We start from the raw sequence: 24,391 nt of genomic DNA, 5'->3' as shown, positions 1-24,391 counted from the left end.
CTGGCAGTAACAAATGGGTAATTTTTATAATCGTGGATTGCCATTAAAGCAAAAGAAACAACCTTGGGAGAAAGAAACAAAGTAAACTAAATATATCCTCATTAACTAGCTTTCCCATAATTTTGTTACTCATTTTGCTATATACTAGAAAAATGTTATGTTAAACTTTGTTTAAACTGTTTATAGTCTTACGTTAACATAGAAATAATAGAAATGAAATGTGTTTTGAAAACTATTTTATTATGAACAAAATTAGGAGATTCCTCAAGAGAATTTAATGCTGTACTGAATTAATCAAAAAATAATCTCACTAAATGTCACCACTGTTTTATGTGATTTAAGATTGTCTCAGTTTATTTTTTAGAATATCTAGATTTTTTCCTAAGGTGGTCTAAAACATCGTACATAGTATCTCACTTGTGTCAACAACCATGTCAACAAGTCTTTAGTTTAAAAAGCTACTCAGATTCCCCTCTAAAACAAACCAGCATTCCTTGGAAAAATGGTTGATTTCAGGACTGGAGCAGGGAATATAAAAGATGAGGCTGGGCTATTCATGGTGGCCCATGCCTGTAATCCCAGCACTTTGGGAGGCTGATGGGGGTGCATCACATGAGGCCAGGAGTTTGAGACCATCCTGGCCAACATAGTGAAACCCCATCTCTACTAGAAATACAAAGAATTAGCTAGGCATGGTGGTGCCTGCCTATAGTCCCAGCTGCTTGGGAGGTTGAGGCACGAGAATCGCTTGAACCCAGGAGGCAGAGGTTGCAGTGAGCCAAGATTGTGCCACTGCAGTCAAGCCTGGGCAACAGAGTGAGACTCTGTATCAAAAAACAAAAAAAAAAGAGAGAGAGAGACTGGGGGCGGTGGCTCATGCCTGTAATCCCAGCACTTTGGGAGGCCAAGGCGGGTGGATTACTGAGGTCAGCAGTTTGAGACCAGCCTGGCCAACATGACGAAACCCCATCTCTACTGAAAATACAAAAATTAGCCAGGTGTGGTGGTGGGCAACTGTAATTCCAGCTACTCAGGAGGCTGAGGCAGGAGAATCATTTGAACACGGGAGGCGGAGGTTGCAGTGAGCCAAGATCGTGCCATTGCACTCCAGCCTGGGCAACAAGAGTGAAACTCCATCTCAAAAAAAAAAAGAAGAGTCTGGAATATGTTACTATGCCAGAAAATAAAAAATTTTAAAGGACATGGCCTTGTTTGAAGGGGCTCCCATTGGCCAAATCTGGGACAATCAAAATATTAGGTTGGTGCATTAAAAGAATGGCAAAAACCACAATTGCTTTTGCACCAACCTAATAAAGAATAGCAAAAATGGCTGGGTGCAGTGGCTCACGCCTGTAATCCCAGAACTTTGGGAGGCGGAGGCGGGCAGATCACCTGAGGTCAGGAGTTCAAGACTAGCCTGGCCAACATGGCGAAAGAAACCCTGTCTCTACTAAAAATACAAAAATTAGCCGAGTGTGGTAGTGCGCACGTGTAATCCCAGCTACTCTGGAAGCTGAGACAGGAGAATCGCTTGAACCCAGGAGGTGGAGGTTGCAGTGAGCTGAGATCGCGCCACTGCACTCCACCCTCTGGGACAGAGTGAGACTCCATCTCAAAAAGAAAAAAAAATGGCAAAAACTGCAGTTGCTTTTGCACTAACCTAATAAATAATGACAGTAATAGATTATAACCTATTGAATGAAATAAAAATCCATGAGTGTATGCTACTAATAAACACATACATTAATAAATAAGGGAGAAAGGAAGCCTTTTTTTTTTTTTTTTTGAGACAGAGTGTCGCTCTGTCACCCAGGCTGGAGTGCAGTGGTGCAATCTTGGCTCACTGCAACCTCCACTGGGTTCAAAGGATTCTCCTGCCTCAGCCTCCTGAGTAGCTGAGACTACAGGTGTGCCACCACCCCGCCTGGCTAATTTTTGTATTTGTAGTAGAGACAGGGTTTCACTATGCTGGCCAGGTTGGTCTCGAACTCCTGGCCTCAGGTGAGCCACCCGCCTCAGCTTCCCAAAGTGTTGGGATTACAGCCATGAGGCACCTCGCCCGACTTTTTTTTTTTTTTTTTTTTGCAGTAGAATGCCAATTAATAAATTTCCAAGGAGTGATGGAGTTAGAAAAATCACCATTTGGCATCATAGTAATAACTGAATCAGTCAAGAATCATCAATGGATGCTAAAACCTACTGGGCGAAAGTTTGATGAGGAGGATAATTGCATAGTCTCAAAAGATCTTCCCACAAATTACTTAATAATTACAAGAAAAAATAATAACTTTTAGGTGGAGAAAGTGGGCAGACACAACCTTAACCAACTGGTTAAAATTAGCATCAATCACCTAATGATGTGATATACTGAAATGGATACATCATCACTTAGGTACTATATAGCCTACCAAAAACATACAACCTGAATCTACTCATGAAGAAGCATCAGCTAAGCCCAACCCTGGCCAGTATTCTTTTTAAAAAGTCAATTTAAAAACAAAGACCAAGAAACTGTTCCAGATTAAAGGGGTCTAAGACACATGACAGATAAATGCAACGCATGATCAAGGGTTGTATTGTAGACAAGAAAAATAAAAAATTGCAATAAAGGACATTATTGGGATAATTGTAGCAGAATTTAAATATAGAGTATATATTACATAATAGTAATGTTAGACTTCCTGATCTTTATAATTTTATAGTGCTTGTAAAAGGGAATGCCCTTTTTCTTCAAAAGTAGATGCTGAATGGCCAGGCACAGTGGCTCATGCCTATAATCCTAGCACTTTGGGAGGCTGAGGCTGGTGGATCACCTGAGGTCAGAAGTTCGAGACCAGCCTGGCCAACATGGTGAAACCCCGTATCTACAAAAAATGCAAAAAATTAGCCAAGCATGGTGGCGCATGCCTGTAGTCCCAGCTACTTGGGAGGCAGAGGCAGGAGAATTGCTTGAGCCCAGGAGGCGTAGGTTGCAGTGAGCCAAGACTGCGCCACTGCAGTCCAGCCTGGGCGACAGAGCAAGACTCCGTCTCAAAAAAAGAAAAAGAAATAAGGAAATAGATACTGAAGTCTTTTGGGGTAAAAGGTCATCTTGACATTACCCTTTACCACTAAAGAAATACACACACACACACACACACACACACACACACACACACACAAATAGAAAGAGGGAAAGCAAATGCAGCAAAATTAATGTATATGGGTGAATAGTATGGGAATTTTTTGTACTCTTCTTGAAACTTGTCTTGGGTAGGTGCTATGGCTCACGCCTATAATCCCAGCACTTAGGCCAAGGCAGGAGGATCACTTGAGCCCATAACTTTGAGACCAGCCTGAGCAACATGGCAAGACTCCATCTCTATTTTTTTTTTTTTTTAGAAGAGTCTTGCTCTGTCACCCAGGCTGGAGTACAATGATGCAATCTCGGCTCACCGTAACCTCCACCTCCCAGGTTCAAGCGATTCTCCTGCCTCAGTCTCCTGAGTAGCTGGGATTACAGGCGTGCACCACCACGCCCAACTAAGTTTTGTATTTTTAGTAGAAACAGGGTTTCACCATGTTGGCCAGGCTGGTCTTAAACTCCTGACCTCAGGTGATCCACCTGTCTCGGCCTTCCAAAGTGCTGGGATTACAGGCTTGGGCCACCACACCCGGCCGACTCCATCTCTATTTTTAAAAATTATTTTAAAAAAGAAACTTTTTGGGTCAGACGTGGTGGCTCATGCCTGTAATCCCAGCACTTTGGGAGGCCGAGGCCAGTGGATCACCTGAGGTCAGGAGTTCGAGACCAGCCTGACCAACATGGAGAAACCCCATCTCTACTAAAAATATAAAATTAGCCAGGCGTGGTGGCACATGCGTGTAATCCCAGCTACTTGGGAGGCTGAGGCAGGAGAATTGCTTGAACTCGGGAGATGGAGGTTGCAGTGAGCCGAGATTGCGCCATTGCACTCCAGCCTGGGCAACAAGAGTAAAACTCCTGTCTCAAAAAAAAAAAAAAAAGAAAAGAAAAAAGAAACTTTTAAAAAATTACCCAGATAAGGCTGGGCGAAATGGCTCATGCCTGTAATCCCAGCACTTTGGGAGCCCAAGGCAGGCAGATCACGAGGTCAGGAGTTCAAGACCAGCCTGGCCATATGATGAAACCCTGTCTCTACTAAAACTACAAAAATTAGCCAGGTGTGGTGGTGTGCACTTGTAGTCCCAGCTACTCGGGAGGCCGAGGCAAAAGAGTCAGTTGAACCTGGGAGACAGAGGTTGCATTGAGCCAAGATTGTGCCACTCCACTCCAGCCTGGGCGACAGAGATTCCATCTCAAAAAAAAAAACAAAAACACAGTTACCCAGATAAGAGAAATGTAAATAAAAACTACAACAAGATACCACCTCACACCCATTAGGATGGCTACTACCAAAAAAGCAGAAAATAAGTATTGACAAGGACGCAGAGGTGTTAGAACGCTTGTGCAGTGGTGATGGGACTGTATAATGTTGTAGCCATTGTGGAAAACAGTATGGAAGTTCCTCAAAAGATTAAAAATAGAAATACCAATCTCACTTCTGGGTATATTTAATATATCCAAAACAATCTAAAGCAGGATTTTTGTTGTTGTTGAAACAAGGTCTCACTCTGTCACCCAGGCTGGAGTGCAGTGGTACGATCTTGGCCCACTGCAACCTTCACCTCCCAGGCTGTAGCTGGGATTACAGGTGCTCGCCACCACACCTGGCTAATGTTTATTTTTCTTTATAGAGATGGGATTTTCCCATGTTGCCCAGGCTGGTCTCAAATTCCTGAGCTCAAGCAGTCTACCCACCTTGGCCTCCCAAATTACTGAGATTACAGGCATGAGCCACCATGCCTGGCCCAAAGCAGGATCTTGAAGAGATATTTGCATGCCCATATTCACTGCAGCACTATTCACAATAGCCAAGAGGTGGAAGCAACCCAAATTATCCATCGATGGATGAATGGATAAAGAAAAGGTGTATGCATGTGGTACAATATTATGCAGCCTTAAAGGAAATCCTGTCACATCCTATGACATGAATGAACCTCAAGGATATTATGCTTAATGAAATAAACCAGTCACCAAAGGGAAAATAATGTATGATTCCACTCATGAAGTATCCAAAGTAGTCAAAATTATAGAAACAGAAAGTAGAGGATGGTTGCCAAGGGCTGGGGAGAGGTAAGGGGAAATTAGGATTTATTGAGTATAGTTTTAGTTTGTAAGATGAAAAGTTCTAGAGATTTGTTGCACAACAATGTGAATATACTTAACACTACTGAACTATATGTTTAAAATGGTTAAGATGGTAAATTTAATGTTTTATTTATTTATTTATTTATTTATTTATTTATTTATTTATTTGAGATGGAGTTTCACTCTTGTTGCCCAGGTTGGAGTGCAATGGCGTGATCTCGGCTCACTGCAACTTCGCCTCCCGGGTTCAAGCGATTCTCCTGCCTCAGCCTCCTGAGTAGCTGGGATTACAGGCATGCGCCACCACACCCGGCTAATTTTGTGATTTTAGTAGAGACAGGGTTTCTTCATGTTGGTCAGGCTTCTATTAATGTTGCTTTTATTTTTAACCACACACACAAAAAAAGTTGCCCAGGTACTTCTAATGATAGCCAGGTTTTAGAAGCTGGCAATAGCAGGTTGAAGGTATGGGAAATTTCCTGTCCCCTCTTATCTTTCCACCTCACTCACCTCTTTTGCCATATTGGTTTTAGTATTGTGTGAAACTAGTCTACTCAATAAAGGTAGACATAGAGCAGTTTTTTTATCTTCCTGACCCTGTATTTTGATTTTCAACAGATTGAAAAACTGAAACAGCAATTAAATGAAACAAAGGAAAAAGCCCAAGAGGAGAAGGATAAATTGGTGAGTTATCTATGTATATTAATACTCCACTTACTGGATGGTCAGGTTTCTGGTAAGCTCGGGTATTTAAGACCCAATGACAGTGAGTGAGTAAGTTCTCTGGGCAGCCTAATGACCTTAAAGCTTGATTGTATAGAAATTCAAAAACCAGGCTGGGCATGATGGCTCATGCCTGTAATCCCAACACTTTGGGACGCCGAGGCGGCTGATCACCTGAGGTCAGGAGTTCGAGATCAGCCTGGCCAACATGGTGAAACCCTGTCTCTCCTAAAAATTTAAAAATTAGCCAGGCGTGGTGGTGCACGCTTATAATCCCAGCTACTCGGGAGGCTGAGACAGGAGAATCGCTTGAACCTGGGAGGCGGAGGTTGCAGTGAGCCAAGATCGCACCATTGCACTCCAGCCTGGGTGACAAGAGTGAAACTTCATCTCAAAAAAAAAAAAGAAGTTTAAAAACAACATATTATAAAAATAAGTTACTGTAAAAAACCATATAATATTAAGATTGCTTGCTAATACTGAATTTGTTGTTGTTTCTAGTGCTTTTCAGTAGATGGAGCTAGGAAATGTAAGTTTTTTAAATATTAAAATAGATCATGACTCCATACTAATACTTTCAGTTTAGATGCAGGAATACAGAATTTTTACTTAACTTTGTCTGTATCTCCTTTATCCCTTGCCAAAAGTCCTTGTTCTTACTGATACCAATATAATTACCTAGTTGCTTAAACCCCAATATATCAATCTCAGAATACTAATATTACCACCAAAAATAAATTACTGAAAACAGTTTAAGATTTTGGGGGGCATTTTTCTCCCTTAGGATATATAACAATAAGGATCTATGATAAAATTGCAAGGCTTAAGAACCATTTGAAATTCTTTTCTATGAGGTTATGCCACCAACTCAACAACACATTTTGCTTTTGATTTTTAGAGGTTGCTTTTATTTTTTCATTCTACTGTATTTATTTAAATTTTTTAGAGATGGGAGTTTTGCTATATTGCCCAGGCTAGTCTTCAACTTCTGACCTCAAGCAGTTCTCCTTGCCTCAGCCTCCCAAGTAGCAAAGACTACAGGCATACACCACCACACCTGACTTAGAGGTTGCTTTTTATTTATTTATTTTTATTTTTTAATTTAATTTGATTTTTTTAGAGGTTGCTTTTTAAAAAATTAGTTTTGCCTAGAAAATCATGTAAAATATTTACATGGTTCTAAAGTCTGTAAAACAAGTTATATGTCAAGAAATCCAACTTTTTTTTTTAGATGGAGTCTCACTCTGTCGCCCAGGCTGGAGTGCAGTGGCGCAATCTCTGCTCACTGCAAGCTCCGCCTATCGGGTTCACGCCATTCTCCTGCCTGAGCCTCCCGAGTAGCTGGGACTACAGGCACCCGCCACCGTGCCCGGCTAGTTTTTTGTATTTTTAGTAGAGATGGGGTTTCACTGTGTTAGCCAGGATGGTCTTGATCTCCTGACCTCATGATCCGCCCACCTCGGCCTCCCAAAGTGCTGAGAAATCCAACTCCTATCCATGTCTTTTCCATACTATCTTCTCCCTCTGCCTGTAGAAAACCATTTTATTTATTTTGTGTTTTATCCTCTCTTTAAAAAAAAAGTTGCTAAAAAAATTGTTTCCTTATCAGAAAAGCTAAAAAAAAAGTCATAAACATATATATATGTATATATATATAGAGATTATATATAAGGAGATTATATATATAGATTATATATAAGGAGATTATATATAAGATCTTTCTTAGATAAAAGGTAACATGCAATATACATAAACCTGCACCTGCTTTTTTTATTTAACAGCATGCCTTGGTGATCACTCCATAGCAGTATGTAGAGATATTCCCTTTTTCTTTTTTTTTTTTTTTTTTTGAGACAGGGTCTCCCTCTGTTGCCCAAGCTGGAGTGCAGTGGCACAATCATGGCTCACTGTAACCTCAAACTACTGGGTTCAAGGGATCCTCCCACCCCAGCCTCTGGAGTAGCTGGAACTATAGGCCAGTACCGCTACACCTAGCAAATTTTTGTATTTTTTGTAGAGATGGGGTCTCACTGTGCTACCCAGGCTGATCTTGAACTCCTGGCCTCAAGCGATCCTCCCACCTTGGACTCCCAAAGTGTTGGAATTGCAGGTGTAGGCCACCACGCCTGGCATCATTCCCTTTTATAGCTGTGTGATGATTATTGTGTGGATATATCATAGTTTATTCAAATGGTCCCTGTCCTTAGTTCAGGCTATTATGACAGAATACCATAGACCGAGGTGCTCAAACAAACATGTATTTCTCATTATTCTGGAGGCTAGAAGGTCAGGGTGCTAGCATGGTTGAGTTCTTGGTGGAGGCCCTTCTTCTGGTTCACAGATGGCCACTTCCTGCTGGATCCTTACTTTTGGCAGACAGAGAAAGCTCTGGTTTTTTCATCTCTTTCTTCACCAATCCCATCATGGAGGCTCCACCCTCATGATCTCATCTAAACCTAACTACCTCCCAAAGGTCACACCTCCAAATACCATCAGACTGGGGATTAGGGCTTCAACATAGGATTTTTTGGGTTCACACATACAGCTCATAGCAGTCCCTTTTTGATGGATAGTTGAGTTGTTTCCAGTCTTTTTCTGTTACAATGAATGCACCAGTAAAGAGCTTCACGTATGTATCTTTTCACATTTTGGCCATTATATCATTGGGATAGATTCCTGTAAGTGGTATTGCTAGACCAAAGAAAAATATATAATTTTTCTAGGTATTGCCAAATTTCCATTTATAGATATTGTGCTGTTCTGTAATACCACTAGCCATGCATGAGATTGCCTGTTTCCTCACAGCTTTACCAACAGAGTCTATTCTCAAAGTGGATTTTTTTTTTTTTTTTTGAGACAGAGTCTCGCTCTTGTCTCCCGGGCTGGAGTGCAGTGGCGCGATCTCGGCTGACTGCAACTTCCGCCTCCCGGGTTCAAGAGATTCTCCTGCCTCAGCCTCCCAAGTAGCTGGGATTACAGGCACCCGCCACCACACCTGGCTAACTTTTTTATTTTTAGTAGAGACAGGGTTTCACCATGTTGGCCAGGCTGGTCTTGAACTCCTGACCTCTAGTGATCCACCCTCCTTGGCCTCCCAAAGTGCTGGGATTACATGTGTGAGCTACTGTGCCTGGCCTCAAACTTGATTTTTGCAATGCGATAGGTGAGAAATGGGTATTTCAGTGTCATTTCCATTTACGTTTCTCTCTCTTTTTTTTTCTCTTTTTTTGAGACAGAGTCTTGCTCTGTCACCCAGGCTGGAATACAATGGCGTGATCTCAGCTCACTGCAACCTCCACCTCCCAGGTTCAATTGATTCTCCTGCCTCAGCCTCCTGAGTAGCTGGGATTACAGGTGTGTGCCACCATGCCTAGCTAATTTTTGTATTTTTAGTAGAAGTGGGGTTTCACAATGTTGGCCAGGCTGGTCTTGAACTCCTGACCTCGTGATCCACCCGCCTCGGCCTCCCAAAGTGCTGGGATTACAGGTGTGAGCCACCACGTCCAGCCTAATTTACATTTCTCTTTTTTATTTATTTATTTATTTTGAGACGGAGTCTCGCTCTGTCGCCCAGGCTGGAGTGCAGTGGCGCGATCTGGGCTCACTGCAAGCTCTGCCTCCCGGGTTCCCGCCATTCTCCTGCCTCAGCCTCTCCGAGTAGCTGGGACTACAGGCGCCCGCCACCACGCCCGGCTAATTTTTTTTTGTATTTTTAGTAGAGACAGGGTTTCACCGTGGTCACGATCTGCTGACCTCGTGATCCGCCCGCCTCGGCCTCCCAAAGTGCTGGGATTACAAGCGTGAGCCACCGCGCCCGGCCACATTTCTCTTATTAGGAGCTAGATTGGACATTTTTTTCACATTCGAAGGCCATTTGCATTTCTTTTAGTACCTTTTGTTCATTTGTTGTTATTGGCCTTTCCTTCTTCCCCCCTTCCTTTTCTCTGTGTTCTTGCTTTCACTTCCCTCTCCTCCTCTTCATTCTCCTTCTCTTCCTCTCTTCTTTTCTGTCTCCTTCTCTTTTTCTCCCTCTTCTTCCTTCCTCATCCTCCTTCTTTCTCCTACCTTCCTCTTTATTAGGGATATTTACCACACTCGCTTTGACTCCTAGCTAATTAATTTTAACTAGTTTGGGGGTATTATTTATGTTAGAGATAAAAGGTGTGTTTAGTCTTCTCATATCCCTTTTTAATAAACATCTGCATTTTTTCCTTTCTACATAGAAACTTTTCCAAAATTTTTTCTTATTCAATGCAGATGGGATCTTTTTACAGAAATGAAAACTTTATGCAAAAATAAAAGGGGGGCCGGGCACGGTGGCTCACGCCTGTAATCCCAGTACTTTGGGAGGCCAAAGCGGGCGGATCACCTGAGGTCAGGAGTTCAAGACCAGCCTGGCCAACATCGTGAAACCCCGTCTCTACTAAAAAATAACAAAAATTAGCTGGGCGTGGTGGCAGGCACCTGTAGTCCCAGCTACTCGGGAGGCTGAGGCAGGGAGAATTGCTTGAACCTGGGAGGCAGAGGTTGCAGTGAGCTGAGATCACGCCACTACACTCCAGCCTGAGCACCAGAGTGAGACTCCATCTCAAAAAAATAATAATAATAAAATAAAGGCCGGGGGCGGTGGCTTACGCCTGTAATCCCAGCACTTCGGGAGGCTGAGGTGGGTGGATCACGAGGTCAGGAGATCAAGACCATCCTGGCTAACACGGTGAAACCCTGTCTGTACTAAAAATACAAATAATTAGCTGGGCATGGTGGCGGGCACCTGTAGTCCCAGGCTGAGGCAAGAGAATGGCGTGAACCCGGGAGGTAGAGCTTGCCGTGAGCCAAGATCACGCCACTGCACTCCAGCCTGGGCAACAGAGCAAGACTCCGTCTCAAAATAAATAAATAAATAAAATAAATAGATCAATAAATAAAAATAGGAAAAAAAAAAGGGGGATATTTCTTCAAAGAAGATATGCAAATGGCTTAAGGCTTCAAATGAAACATGATTTTGTGGGACTTCTGTTCTTTTTCCTAACTCATTTACCTCTTTTTTGAATACAGGAACAAAAGTATACCAGACAAATTAATGAACTAGAGGGACAGTTCCATCAAAAAGCCAAAGAAATTGGCATGATTCACACAGAGCTGAAAGCAGTAAGACAATTCCAGAAGAGAAAAATCCAAGTGGAGAGAGAGTTAGATGATGTAAGTTTCATTCCTTTTTTACAAAAAGGAAATTAGAATTAACTATTTAATGCCTACAGAAGCCTTCACAAACATTTACTCCTGTGAGACGGCAAAGAACTCTCTGACATTTTAGAAATTATTTGAGAGAAAAAGGAGAAGACAGACTGGATGCCAAAGGTCTTGACTTTAGACCTCTTTTTCTAAGCATTGATTTCTTTGGGAACTCACCAAATCTCAGACAACACATCTTCATATATTATCAGCTGGTAACCCTTTGGTTTGACTTCAGTAAGAAACAAACTACAAATTCTTAGAAAACCTCAGGGAAAAAGTAGCAGACTTCTAAAGAAAAATGTTTAGGCTGATGAATGATAGTTTTAGAGAAATTTAGAAGGCTCTATGGTAGGCGTCAGTGGGGTGAGAAACACTGAGTACTTTCAGAAAATTTATGTTACCTTGCTGTGCTCTTTCTCTTACTTTCCTTGGCTTAGAATATAGTTTTATTACATTACTGATAATTCAATAAGTGGCACAGGTGAGTGCCAGGAACAAGTAGCTGAAATCGGCTTTGTGACTATAGGCAAGTTACTTAACTCTTCTATACCTTTCTATACCTTGGTTTTCTTATCTGTAAAATGGGATAGTAAGAGTTAGTATCTCAGCCAGGCATAGTGGCTTATGCCCGTAATCCCAGCATTTTGGAGGCCAAGGCAGGAGAACCTCTTGAGGCCAGGAGTTCAAGACTAGCCTAGGCAACGTAGTGAAATCCCACCTCTACAAAAAAATGTTTTAAATTAGCCAGGCACAGTGGCTCGTGCCTTTAGTCCCAGCAACTTGGGAGGCTGAGATGGAAGGATCACTTGAGCCCAGGAGATTGAGGCTGCAGTGTGCTGTGATTGCACTACTGCACTCCAGCCTGGGTGACAGAATGAGACCATGTCTCAAAAATAAAGTAAAATAAAATAAGAGTTACTATTTCATAGAACTGTTATAGGATTAAATGAGTTAATATATGTAAAGTGCATAAAATAGCACGTCACATGGTAAAAATTATATAAACAGTGGTGTGCAGCTCTCTGTAAAAAAAAATGGTCCTTATTTGTAGCATTTGCTGATTCTGGGGGAAATACTTTAGTATAGCACAGGCTTCAGTCATCTATCTTAAGGCTTGATTGGAGCTTGAGGATCTGCTTCCAAGGAGGCACACTCAAGTGGCTGTTAAGTTGGTGCTGGTGATTAGTGGGAGACCTCTCCTCATATGGGCCCCCCCCTTTTTTTTTAGAGTCTTACTCCGTCACCCAGGCTGGAGTGCAGTGGCACGATCTCAGCTCACTGCAACCTCTGCCTCCTGGGTTCAAGCGATTCTCGCTGCCTCAGCCTACTGAGTAGCTGGGATTACAGGCGTGCACCACCACCCCCACCCAGCTAATTTTTTTTTTTTTTTTTTTTGAGACAGAGTCTCGCTCTGTCGCCCAGGCTGGAGTGCAGTGGCGTAATCTCGGCTCACTGCAAGCTCCACCTCCCGGGTTCACGCCATTCTCCTGCCTCAGCCTCTCCAAGTAGCTGGGACTACAGGTGCCCGCCACCACGCCTGGCTAATTTTTTGTATTTTTAGTAGAGATGGAATTTCACCGTGGTCTCGATCTCCTGACCTCGTGATCCGCCCGCCTCGGCCTCCCAAAGTGCTGGGATTACAAGCGTGAGCCACCGCGCCCGGCCACCCAGCTAATTTTTGTGTTTTTTTTTTTTAGTAGAGTCAGGGTTTCAACATGTTGGTCAGGCTGGTCTGGAACTCCTGACCTCAAGTGATCTGGCCACCTTGGCCTCCCAAAGTGCTTGGATTACAGGCGTGAGCCACCATGCTCAGGCCACATGGGCCCTTTTATAAGCTGCTTGAGTGTTCTCATAACTTGGTGGATGACTTCACCCAGAGTGAGTAATCTGAGCGGGATGTAGACAGAAGCTATCTTTTTCATGACCTAGCCTTCAAAGTTACATAGCATTAGTTCCACCATATTTTTTTATTAATAGTTAAAAGTGAATCCTTAAGTCTGGCCCACATTCCTAGCAGTGGGGAATTAGGTTCCATCATTTGAAGGGAAGAGTGTCAAAGAACTTATAGACATATTTTAAAACTACCATACCACTACAGTCCAGTGTATACGCAGCTACAGGAATACTTTTAAAATATCACAGTTCTTTTTTTTTTTTTTTTTTTTTGAGATTGAGTGTTGCTCTATCGCCCACGCTAGAGTGCAGTGGTGTGATCTCGACTCACTGCAACCTCCACCTCCTGGGTTCAAGCGATTTTGATGCCTCAGCCTCCCAAGTAGCAGGGACTATAGGCGCACGCCACCGTGCTAGGCTAATTTTTTGTATTTTTGGTAGAGACAAGATTTCGCCACATTAGCCAGGCTGGTCAACAACTCCTGGCCTCAGGTGCTCTGCCCACCTCGGCCTCCCAAAATGCTGGGATTACGGGCATGAGCCACTGCACCAGGCCTAAAATATCACAGTTCTGATCACGTCCTTCAGAATTGTCTTTAGATTAGGCACAGTGGCTCATACCTGTAATCCTAGCACTTTGGGAGCCCAAGGCAGGTGGATCACCTGAGATCAGGAGTTTGAGACCAGCCTGTCCAACATGGCGAAACTCTGTCTCTACTAAAAAATCCAAAAATTAGTCGGGCATGGTGGCATGTGCCTGTAGTCCCAGCTACTCCAGAGGCTGAGGCAGGAGAATGGCTTGAAGCTGGGAGGTGAAGGTTACAGTGAGCCAAGATCATGCCACTGCACTCCAGCCTGGGCGACAGAGCAAGACTCTGTCTCAAAAAAAAAAAAAGCTGTCCTGAAATCTTGTCTCTTTGTTACATTGTTCACACTGTCTTTTATCTAGAATATATTCCTGGTAGATCTTTGCCCATTAAAATATTATCTTTTTTTTCTTTTTTCTTTTTTTTTTTTGAGACAGAGTTTCGCTCTGTTGCCCAGGCTGGAGCGCAGTGGCGCAATCTCGGCTCACTGCAACCTCTGCCTCCCAGGTTCAAGAGATTCTCCTGCCTCAGCCTCCTGAGTAGCTGGGACTATAGGCATGTGCCACCACGCCCGGCTAATTTTTTGTATTTTTTAGTAGAGACAGGGTTTCACCATGCTGGCCAGGATAGTCTCAATCTCCTGACCTCGTGATCCGCCCACCTCGGCCTCCCAAAATGCTGGGATTACAGGTGTGAACCACCATGCCTGGCCTCTTTTTTTTTTTTTTTTTCTTGAGACAGAGTCTCGCTCTGTCACCCAGGCTGGAGTGCAGTGGTGTAGTCATGGCTCACTGCAGCCTCTACTTCCCTGGGCTCAAGTGATCCTCTTATTTCAGGCTCCTGAGTAGCTAGGACTACAGGCATGCACCATCACACCTGGCTAAATTTTTTTTTTTTTTTCTTGAGATAGGGTTTCGCTGTTGCCCAGGCTGGTCTCGAACTCCTGGGCTCAAGCAGTCTGCCTGCCTGGGCCTCCCAAAGTGCTAGGCTTACAGGCATGAGCCACCAGGCCCAGCCACCTGTCTTTCAAAGGCTCAGCTCAAATTCATGTTCTCCATGAGGCCTTCTCCTAGAGTGCTGTTTAAAAGTAATAATTTTCAGCCAGGCATGGTGGCTCACACCTGTAATACCAGCACTTTGGGAGGCCGAGGCAAGCCGATGACCTGAGGTTGGGAGTTCAAGACCAGCCTGACCAACATGGAGAAACTCCGTCTCTACTAAAAATACAAAATTACCTGGGCCTGGTGTGGCACATGCCTGTAATCCCAGCTACTCGGAAGGCTGAGGCAGGAGAATCGCTTGAACCTGGGAGGTGGAGGTTGCAGTGAGCTGAGATCGTGCCATTGCACTCCGGCCTGAGCAACAAGAGCGAAACTCCGTTTCAAAAAAAAAAAAAAAAAGGAATAATTTTCTTTTCTGTATGTTCCCATAGCATTTTCTATCTCTTTTATACCACTTAGCCCCATTCTGTCTTTTTTATCTTGTCTTTTTAGGTACCTAAAGATATTGTCTTGATATTACATTTATTTATCATTTATCTTATCTCCCCTAATAGATTGCACTCACTTGAGGTGTGAACAGTGTTGTCCTTTGTATTCATTGAAATACAAGATACACAGTAATATTGAATTAATCTTTGCTAAATGCTGAGCGGGTCTTTTGTTAAAAACATAAATGAAGGAATGTCAACTTTTCTGGAAGGAATACAAGTTATGTTTTATATGAAAATGCTATAGATTGAATCAACATAATTAACTTTTCATGAACTCTTAAAATAGCCTATGTACAGGTATACATTCTGAATCCAAATGAATTAAGAACTACTTGTGCATATTCAAGGCCATGATGTAATTTTTTTAAAGAACAGTGTTGCCACCTAGTGGAGAAATAGATTTCAGACCTTTCAAAGTGGGGCCGTTGAGGAAGACTTAAAATTCAAAAGATATTGGCTTATGGGAAAGAATAAGGTGGTTCTGTGGAATCCCAAATGTGGCAGAATTGTGGCAGGTGTGAGGGCCCATGAATTTTAAATTAGGAGGTATACATTAGGGAAGAAGATTAATTATACTGTGTATATAGAATTCATTATACAAATTACAAAGAAAATTAAATTGAGATTCTCAAAAGGTATTCAAGGCGTATGTTTTAAAGAAAAAATTATTTCTGGCTGGGCACAGTGGCTCATGCCTGTAATAACAGCACTTTGAGAGGCTAAGGTGGGTAGAACACTTGAGCCCAGGAGTTCAAGACCAGCCTAGGCAACGTGGCAAAACACCATCTGTACAAAAAAATCACTTCACTCCAGCCTGGGCAACAGAGCCGGATCCTGTCTCCAAAAAAAAGAAAAAAAGGCCGGGCGCGGTGGCTCACGCCTGTAATCCCAGCACTTTGGGAGGCCGAGGCGGGTGGATCACGAGGTCAGGAGATTGAGACCATCCTGGCTGACACGGTGAAACCCCGTCTCTACTAAAAATACAAAAAAAAATTAGCCTGGCGAGGTGGCGTGCACCTGTAGTCCCAGCTATGCGGGAGGCTGAGGCAGGAGAATGGCGTGAACCCTGGGGGGCAGAGCCTGCAGTGAATGGAGATCGCTCCACTGCACTCCAGCCTGGGCGACAGTGAGACTCTGTTTCAAAAAAAAAAGAAAAAGAAGAAAAAGAAAAAAAAAGAAAGAAATGAAAGAGAAAAAAATGATTTCCATATAACTGATTAACAGAAGAAGCATATATTGCATATATTGTTAGATTGCAGTTATTATTTTTTAAATAGTTTTAGTCTTCTTTTGACAAAATGATAATACTCATTACAGCAAATTTAGCTTGGCTGATAAAATTAGAAAATAAAAATGATCCATCCCTTACAATTACACTATGTAACCATTGTATAGTTTCTTTTTTCCTCTGCTGCAGAAACTTCTAAAAATAGCTATATGTTATTTTTACAAAAGTGAAGTCATGATATAAATTGTTAACCTGATTTTTCACTTTATATATTGTGAACATTTTTCAATGCCATTAAATATTTTCTATAACATTTTTTCAATAGATGCATGGAATTCCATTGGGTAGATATATCTTAATTTATTAATTGGTTGCTTGCTGTTGGACATTGGACTTTTTCCTAATTTTTCACTATTATAAACTGTGGAGATCGTCTAAGGAATGAAATGTTTTTCTATATCTTTAGTTTTGTTTTTGTTTTTTTGAGCCGGAGTTTCACTCTTGTTGCCCAGGTTGGAGTGCAATGGTGCAATCTCGGCTTACTGCAACTTCCGCCTCCCAGGTTCAAGCAATTCTCCTGCCTCAGCCTCCCAAGTAGCTGGGATTACAGGCATGTGGCATCACGCCCGGCTAATTTTTTTTTTTTTTTTGTATTTAGTAAAGATGAGAGTTTCACCATGTTGGTCAGGCTGGTCTTGAACTCCTGGATCTCAGGTGATCCACCCACCTTGGCCTCCCAAAGTGCTGGGATTACAGTCATGAGCCACTGTACCCGGCCTATATCTTTAGTTTTTAGGATAACTTCTTAGTAGAATTTATGGGTTAATGAACACGAACTTTTAAAGGTTTGTGATGTGTGCTGCCTACTTATCTTTTGAAAGCTTTATTAATTTATAGATTTTTGAGGGAGTCTAATGGTAGATGAAAAATCCATCTCCACATACAGTGGGATAGTAGGATAGTACATATTTCTATAAACTTGTATGTTGATACTAATTTTGAAAGTCTTGTTAGTGTTGTCTCTCTCTCTCTCTCTTCCAAAACATATATATATATATATATATATATATTTTTTTTTTTTTTTTTTTTTTTTTTGAGACTAGTCTCGCTCTGTTGCCCAGGCTGGAGCAATCTGGGCTCACTGCAGTCTCTGCCTCTTGGGCCCAAGTGACCCTCCCACCTCAGCCTCAGTTCTGGAGTAGCTGGAACTACAGGTGTGCACCACCACACTCAGCTAATTTTTGTATTTTTTGTAGAGACAAGGTTTGGCCATGTTGCCCAGGCTGGTCTCAAACTTCTTCAAGCGATCTGCCCACCTTAGCCTCCCAAAGTGCTGGGATTACAGGTGTGAGCCACCGTGCTCAACCTCTTAATATTTTTGAACCATCGTTGACTGCAGTTATCTGAAACTGCAAAAAGTGAAACTGCACATAAGGAGGACTACTGTACTAATGTTATCAATCTGTAGAAGATTGAGGGAAATTTGGTACTCAGAGGCAGGAACACAGATATTTTTCTGTGTGTTCAGGATTAAGAGGTAACGTATAACAGAAAGCGTTTCCTTATTGATAATTTTCTGAGAATATGCTCAACGAACCTATTTTCTATTGACCATTTTTGTTTGTTATTTTAATTTTAGCTGAAGGAGAATTTGAGAAACACAGAGCGGATACATCAGGAGACTCTTAGAAGACTGGAAAGCAGATTTTTTGAAGAAAAGGTACAGATTATTAGGGTTAATTTAAAATGTTTTGTTTACTAGAACATAAGTGTATTTATATGCATTCTGAAACATCGACCTTCCATTTAGTATCTTAATAGAAGATTAGAAGATTGTTACCAAATTATAGCACAATACAATGAGGGAAAATAAAACCTTCTAGAAATCTCAATATCTAGTCCTTGTTTTCTCTCTCATTCAGAGATTCTTGTCCTCTTCTGAAGGCTTTGGGACATGTCTCCCTCAGCTTGATACTCCCCTGGTGAGACTAAAGCTATGTGTACTCCATTATATAGGGAAGATGGGAGTGGAGAAATCACTCTTGTATGTGTGCAAAGATGTTTCCTTAGTCAAGCTGAGCTAAAGATGTTAATAAAAAATGTTGCTTAGGCTGGGCACAGTGGCTCACGCCTGTAATCCCAGCACTTTGGGAGGCCGAGGCGGGTGGATCGTCTCAGGTCAGGAGTTTGAGACCAGCCTGACCCTATCTCTACAAAAATACAAAAATTAGCTGGGCATGGTGGCACGTGCCTGTAGTCCCAGCTACTCAGGAGGCTGAGGCAGAAGAATTGCTTGAACTCAGAAGGCAGAGGTTGCAGTGGGGTGATATTGCACCACTGCACTCCATCCTGGGTGGTAGAGCAAGACTCCTTCTCAAAAAAAAAAAAAGTTCCTTAGCACAACACAGCTTCCAACTCCAACTTAATTTCTGTGTTTCTGAAGTTAACTCTCCAAATCGTGGGAAGTACATTGGAACACTTCTACAGAATCCTTTCAGAGGCCTCATGGTTGTTCTTTATTTTAATCTTTTCTTTAACTTTTTATTCTTAGGGAAGAATTAAATAGATTCTTTCAGAAATTGGTAGGAATGTAGGCACTTGAGGGTGGGGCAAATGAGGTTTTGTTTGGTTGCTTGTTTGTTTATTTGAGACAGGGTCTTGCTCTGTCGCCCAGGCTGGAGTGCCGTGGCTCAATCACAGCTCACTGCAGCCTTGACCTCCACCTCCTGGATTCAAGCAGTCATCCTACCTCAGCCTCCTAAGTAGTTGGGGCTACAGGCATGTATCATCACACCTAGCTAATTTTTTTTTTTTTTTTTTTTTTTTTTTTTTTTGAGACGGAGTCTCGCTCTTTCCCCCAGGCTGGAGTGCAGTGGCGCGATCTCGGCTCACTGCAAGCTCCGCCTCCCGGGTTCACGCCATTCTCCTGCCTCAGCCTCCCGAGTAGCTGGGACTACAGGCGTCTGCCGCCGCGCCCGGCTAATTTTTTGTATTTTTAGTAGAGACGGGGTTTCACCGTGTTAGCCAGGATGGTCTCGATCTCCTGACCTCGTGATCCGCCCGTCTCGGCCTCCCAAAGTGCTGGGATTACAGGCGTGAGCCACAGCGCCCGGCCCACACCTAGCTAATTTTTATTTTTTGTAGAAATGGGGTCTTGCTGGGCCTGGTGTGGTGGCTCATGCCTGTAATCCCAGCACTTTGGGAGGCCAAGGTGGGCGGATCACTTGAGGCCAGGAGTTTGAGACCAGCCTGGCGAACATAGTGAAACCTCATCTCTACTAAAAATACAAAAATTAGCCAGGCATGGTGGTGTGCACCTGTAATCCCAGCTACTCAGGAGGCTGAGGCAGGAGAATTGCTTGAACCCAGGAGGCAGTGGTTGCAGTGAGCCGAGACTGCTCCACTGCACTCCATCCTGGGTGATAAAGTGAGACTCCGTCTCAAATAACAACAACAACAACAACAAAACTGAAATGGGGTCTCATTATGTTGCTGGTCTCAAACTCCTGGGCTCCAGCAATCCTTCTGCCTTGACCTCCCAAAGTGTTGGGATTACAGGCATGAGCTACCATGCCTTGCTCCTATGGGGTTTAGATAAAAGGAATTGCTATAGAAAGTGGCTCTAGGTTCCAGTGTGTGTATGGGATAACCTGGAGGAAATGGGGCAAGAGCAGCACCCTGGTGCTTTCCCTCTGAGACCCTCCCTGGCACTGTCAGGAATGGAAGCCCTCAGGAATAGGCTGTTCTCAGGAGCCTCTTCTATTCCACCCTAATCTTGATCTATTTTCTACTTGGTGTAGAAAATAAAGGTTAGAAAGAGTTGGTCAGTTTACAGAATACCCGAGTAACAGTGCTTATGTAAATAGGATTTTTATATGAGAGCGGATGGCTGCTGGCCTTTCCTTAATGGTTACAAGATAGTTACTGCAGTTTGAAACTTTGTGTTCAAGACAAGAAGGGAGGCTCCAGCTGTATCTGTCCCTTTTATCTGGAAGCCATAACAACTTTCCCAGAAGCTGCTAGCACATTTCATCTTACATCTCACTGACCAGAACCATGTTATAAAGAATGCTGGGTGGCACACACTGTTCTCTCACCCTACTCTGGAGACTGAGGCTCAAGGATTGCTTGAGCCCAGGAATTTGGGGCTGCAGTGAGCCATGATTGTGTCACCGTATTCCAGCCTGGACGACAGAGTAAGACCCTGTCCTTCTCTCTCTCTCTCTCTCTCTCTCTGTCTTTCTCTGTCTCTCTCCGTTTCTCTCTCTCTCTCTTATACACACACACACACACACACACACATACACAACTGGGAAAGTGAATGTTTGTTTTCCTCGCCATTAGTGGAAGCTGGGAAGGAAAAAGAAGGATGGGAATGAATGTTGGTTTGGACATCACAGCAGGGTCTGCCTCTCCATGTTAGGTACAAACTTCATGGATATTTCTCCTGTGCTGGTTTGAGCCCCGGTGCTGCTGCTTCATGGCATTGGGCTTTCCAATAGGCCTATTCATTTACTTTATACCTCAGCATGCCCCAGCCGGCCATATAAATGATTTCCCAGGTCATTGGTGTTTGGTTTGATTTTCCCTTTTATTTCTTTCTGTTCTTTGAACCACAAAGCCCTGTCCTACATTTATATATATATATATATATATATTTTTTTTTTAAGACAGAGTCTCACTTTGTCACCTAGGTTGGAGTGCAGTGGCATGATCTCGGCTCACTGCAACCTCTGCCTCCTGGGTTCAAGTGATTCTCCTGCCTCAGCCTGCTGAGTAGCTAATTTTTGTATTTTTAGTAGAGACGGGGTTTCACCATGTTGAGTAGGCTGGTCTCGAACTCCTGACCTCAGGTGACCTGCCCGCTTCGGCCTCCCAAAGTGCTGGGATTACAGGTGTGAGCCACCACTCCTGGCCTCTACATCCACATTTTTATATTGCTAGTCCCTCTTTCTGGAATGCTGTTCCTCCAGCTCTGGATCATTCTTATTTAGAGCTCAGATATCATTTTCTTTAGAGAGAGATTTCCTAAACTCTAATCTAAAATGAGGCTGGGCATGGTGGCTCATGCCTGTAATCCCAGCACTTTGGGAGGCCAAGGCCGGCGGATCACTTGAGGAGAGGAGTTTGAGACCAGCCTGGCCAACATAGTGAAACCCTGTCTGTACTAAAAATATAAAAATTAGCTGGGCATGGTGGTGCATGCTTGTAGTTCCAGCTACTTGGGAGGCTGAGACATGAGAATCACCTGAACTCGGGAGACAGATGTTGCAGTGAGCCGAGATCATGCCACTGCACTACAGCCTGGGTGACAGAGTGAGACTCTGTCTCAAAAAATAAATAAATAAGTAGATAATAATAAAACGACCTCCTCTAGTTACTGTCTACCTTATTACCCCTGTTATTTTACTGATAACATTTATCACAGTCTATTAATTCTTTTTATTTGTTTACTTGTTAGGGGACTGTATAGCATCAAATTGCCTGCATATAAATCCCTGCTCTGCCACTTACTAGCTTTGTGACTTTGGGCAAGTCACCAACCTCTTCTCTTTTTTTTTTTTTTTTTTTTTAAGACAGAGTCACCCAGGCTGGAGTGCAGTGGCACAACCATGGCTCACTGCAGCCTCTACCACCCAGTCTCATACAATCCTCCTGGTTCAGTCTTCTGAGTAGCTGGGACCACAGGTGCACACCACCATGCCTAATTAAAAAAAAAAAAAATTTTGGCCAGGCGCGGTGGCTCTTGCCTGTAATTCCAGCACTTTGGGAGGCCGAGGCGGGTGGATCACCTGAGGTCAGGAATTCAAGACCAGCCTGGCCAACATGGTGAAACCCCGTCTCTACAAAAGTACAAAAATTAGCTGGGCATGATGGTAGGTGCCCGTAATCCCAGGTACTCGGGAGGCTGAGGTGAAAGAATCGATTGAACCCAGGAGGCAGAGGTTGCAGTGAGCTGAGATCACGCCATTGTACTCTAGCCTGGGCAACAGAGGGATACTACCAGAGATGGGGTCTCCCTATGTTGTTCAGCTGGGCTTGAACTCCTGAGCTCCAGTCATCCCGCCTTGGCCTCCCAAAGTGCTAGGATTACAAACATGAGTCAGCAGGCCCAGCCAACCTTTCTGTTTCTGTTTCCTCAGTCCCTGCTTTTGGGCATAATAGTAGTATCTATATAATAGGGTTGCTGTGACAAATAAATGATACATGTAACGTTCTTAGAACTGTTCCTGGCACATGGTAAATGCTCAAAACATGATAATTATTGCTAATTGTTTAGATTTCACCCTAGAATATGAGCTTCATGAGATCAGGGACCTTGTCTGTTTTGTTCACCACAGAATTTCAGTATCAAAAACAGTCTGGTAATTATTAATGCTCATATTATTCTTTTATTTTTTATTTATTTATTTTCTTGAGACTGAGTTTCACTTTTATTGCCCAGGCTGGAGTGCAATGGCGCAATCTTGGCTTACCACAACCTCTGCCTCCCGGGTTCAAGTGATTCTCCTGCCTCAGCCTACCGAGAAGCTGGGATTACAGGCATGTGCCACCACACTGGGTTAATTTTGTATTTTTAGTAGAGATGGGGTTTCTCCATGTTGGTCAGGCTGGTCTTGAACTCCTGACCTCAGGTGATCCGCCCGCCTCAGCCTCCCAAAATGTTGGGATTACAGGCATGAGCCACCGTGCCCGGACAATGCTCATAGTAATTTTTAGACTGACCAAGCACTTCTAATTTTTATTTTCTACACCAAGTGAAAAAGAGATCAAGATTAGGGTGGAGTAGAGGGAGAGGCTACTGAGAACAGCATAGCCCTGAGGGCTTCCATTCCTGAATGAATAAATGAATGACTCTCATTTCAGTGCATTTGGCAGAAATTCCTCCTAGTTCTGCTTTCCAACATGGAATTGAATTTTCTCCCCTATTTATATGTCATATTGCTTCCTTTTTTTTTTTTTTTTGGGACGGAGTCTCGCTCTGTCACCCAGGCTGGAGTGCAGTGGCGCAATCTCGGCTCACTGCAAGCTCCGCCTCCCGGGTTCACGCCATTCTCCTGCCTCAGCCTCTCCGAGTAGCTGGGACTACAGGCGCCCGCCACCACGCCCGGCTAATTTTTTTTTGTATTTTTAGTAGAGACGGGGTTTCACCGTGGTCTCGATCTCCTGACCTCATGATCCGCCCGCCTCGGCCTCCCAAAGTGCTGGGATTACAAGCTTGAGCCACCGCGCCCAGCCTGTCATATTGCTTCCTAAGTGGGAAAATGGAGAGGAACCCTAAGGTTCCTGTGTTCACACTGTCCTCTTTGTTGGCTCCTCCACTAGTGCTTGGAGTTCTTTCAGGTCATGGGGACAGGAGTTTTTTTTTTGGGAGGGAGTTTCGCTCTGCCGCCCAGGCTGGAGTGCAGTGGCGAGATCTCGGCTCACTGCAAGCTCTGCCTCCCGGGTTCACGCCATTCTCCTGCCTCAGCCTCTCCGAGTAGCTGGGACTACAGGCGCCCGCCACCACGCCCGGCTAATGTTTTGTATTTTTAGTAGAGACGAGGTTTCACCGTGGTCTCGATCTCCTGACCTCGTGATCCGCCCGCCTTGGCCTCCCAAAGTGCTGGGATTACAAGCGTGAGACACTGGGCCCGGCCAGGGACAGGAAGTTTTTTATTTGACATTCTAAAATAAATACCTTTTGATGAGTAAAATTTGTTGTTAGAGGCATAACTATTTAAGCAGCCCATTTTCTTTTTTAGCACCGACTAGAACAAGAGGCTGAAAAGAAGATAATAATGCTGGCAGACAGAGCCCACCATGAGGCTATTGTGTAAGAGACTGGTGCCTTCTTTCTGACTCTGATTACCTCTCTTACCTCTTTGCTGGTGTGTTTTCTTCTTACTTTCTTGTCTTCCCCCTTCTGTTCTGGCTTACTTGCTTCAAATTTTCTGGTCTACTGTCCCTCCCTGTTTCTTTCTCTTTGTATACTCCCACCCCTTTTTCCTCCACTCTTTCTGTGGCAGCATGGTGTGGTGGAA

At 43.4% G+C, this 24,391-nt stretch overlaps 1 protein-coding gene across 4 annotated transcripts in view; it reads left to right on the top strand.

Moving 5' to 3' along the window:
* BBOF1 (basal body orientation factor 1) overlaps nt 1-24,391 on the top strand; it is a 52,090-nt gene that overhangs the window by 5,918 nt on the left and 21,781 nt on the right. For all 4 annotated transcript variants that reach the window (XM_032180261.2, XM_058429329.1, XM_058429327.1 and 1 more), the window contains exons 3-6: nt 5,828-5,893; nt 10,988-11,131; nt 18,007-18,087; nt 24,113-24,183. In XM_032180261.2, coding sequence (XP_032036152.1) covers nt 5,828-5,893; nt 10,988-11,131; nt 18,007-18,087; nt 24,113-24,183 — 362 coding nt within the window. The remainder of the gene's footprint in view (nt 1-5,827; nt 5,894-10,987; nt 11,132-18,006; nt 18,088-24,112; nt 24,184-24,391) is intronic.

The sequence above is a fragment of the Hylobates moloch genome, unplaced genomic scaffold (assembly GCF_009828535.3).
Source record: "Hylobates moloch isolate HMO894 unplaced genomic scaffold, HMol_V3 SCAFFOLD_16, whole genome shotgun sequence".
Classification (NCBI taxonomy): Eukaryota; Metazoa; Chordata; class Mammalia; order Primates; family Hylobatidae; genus Hylobates; species Hylobates moloch.
The sequence above is the reverse complement of the archived record's forward strand: the minus strand, read 5'-3'. Positions and strand labels throughout refer to the sequence as shown.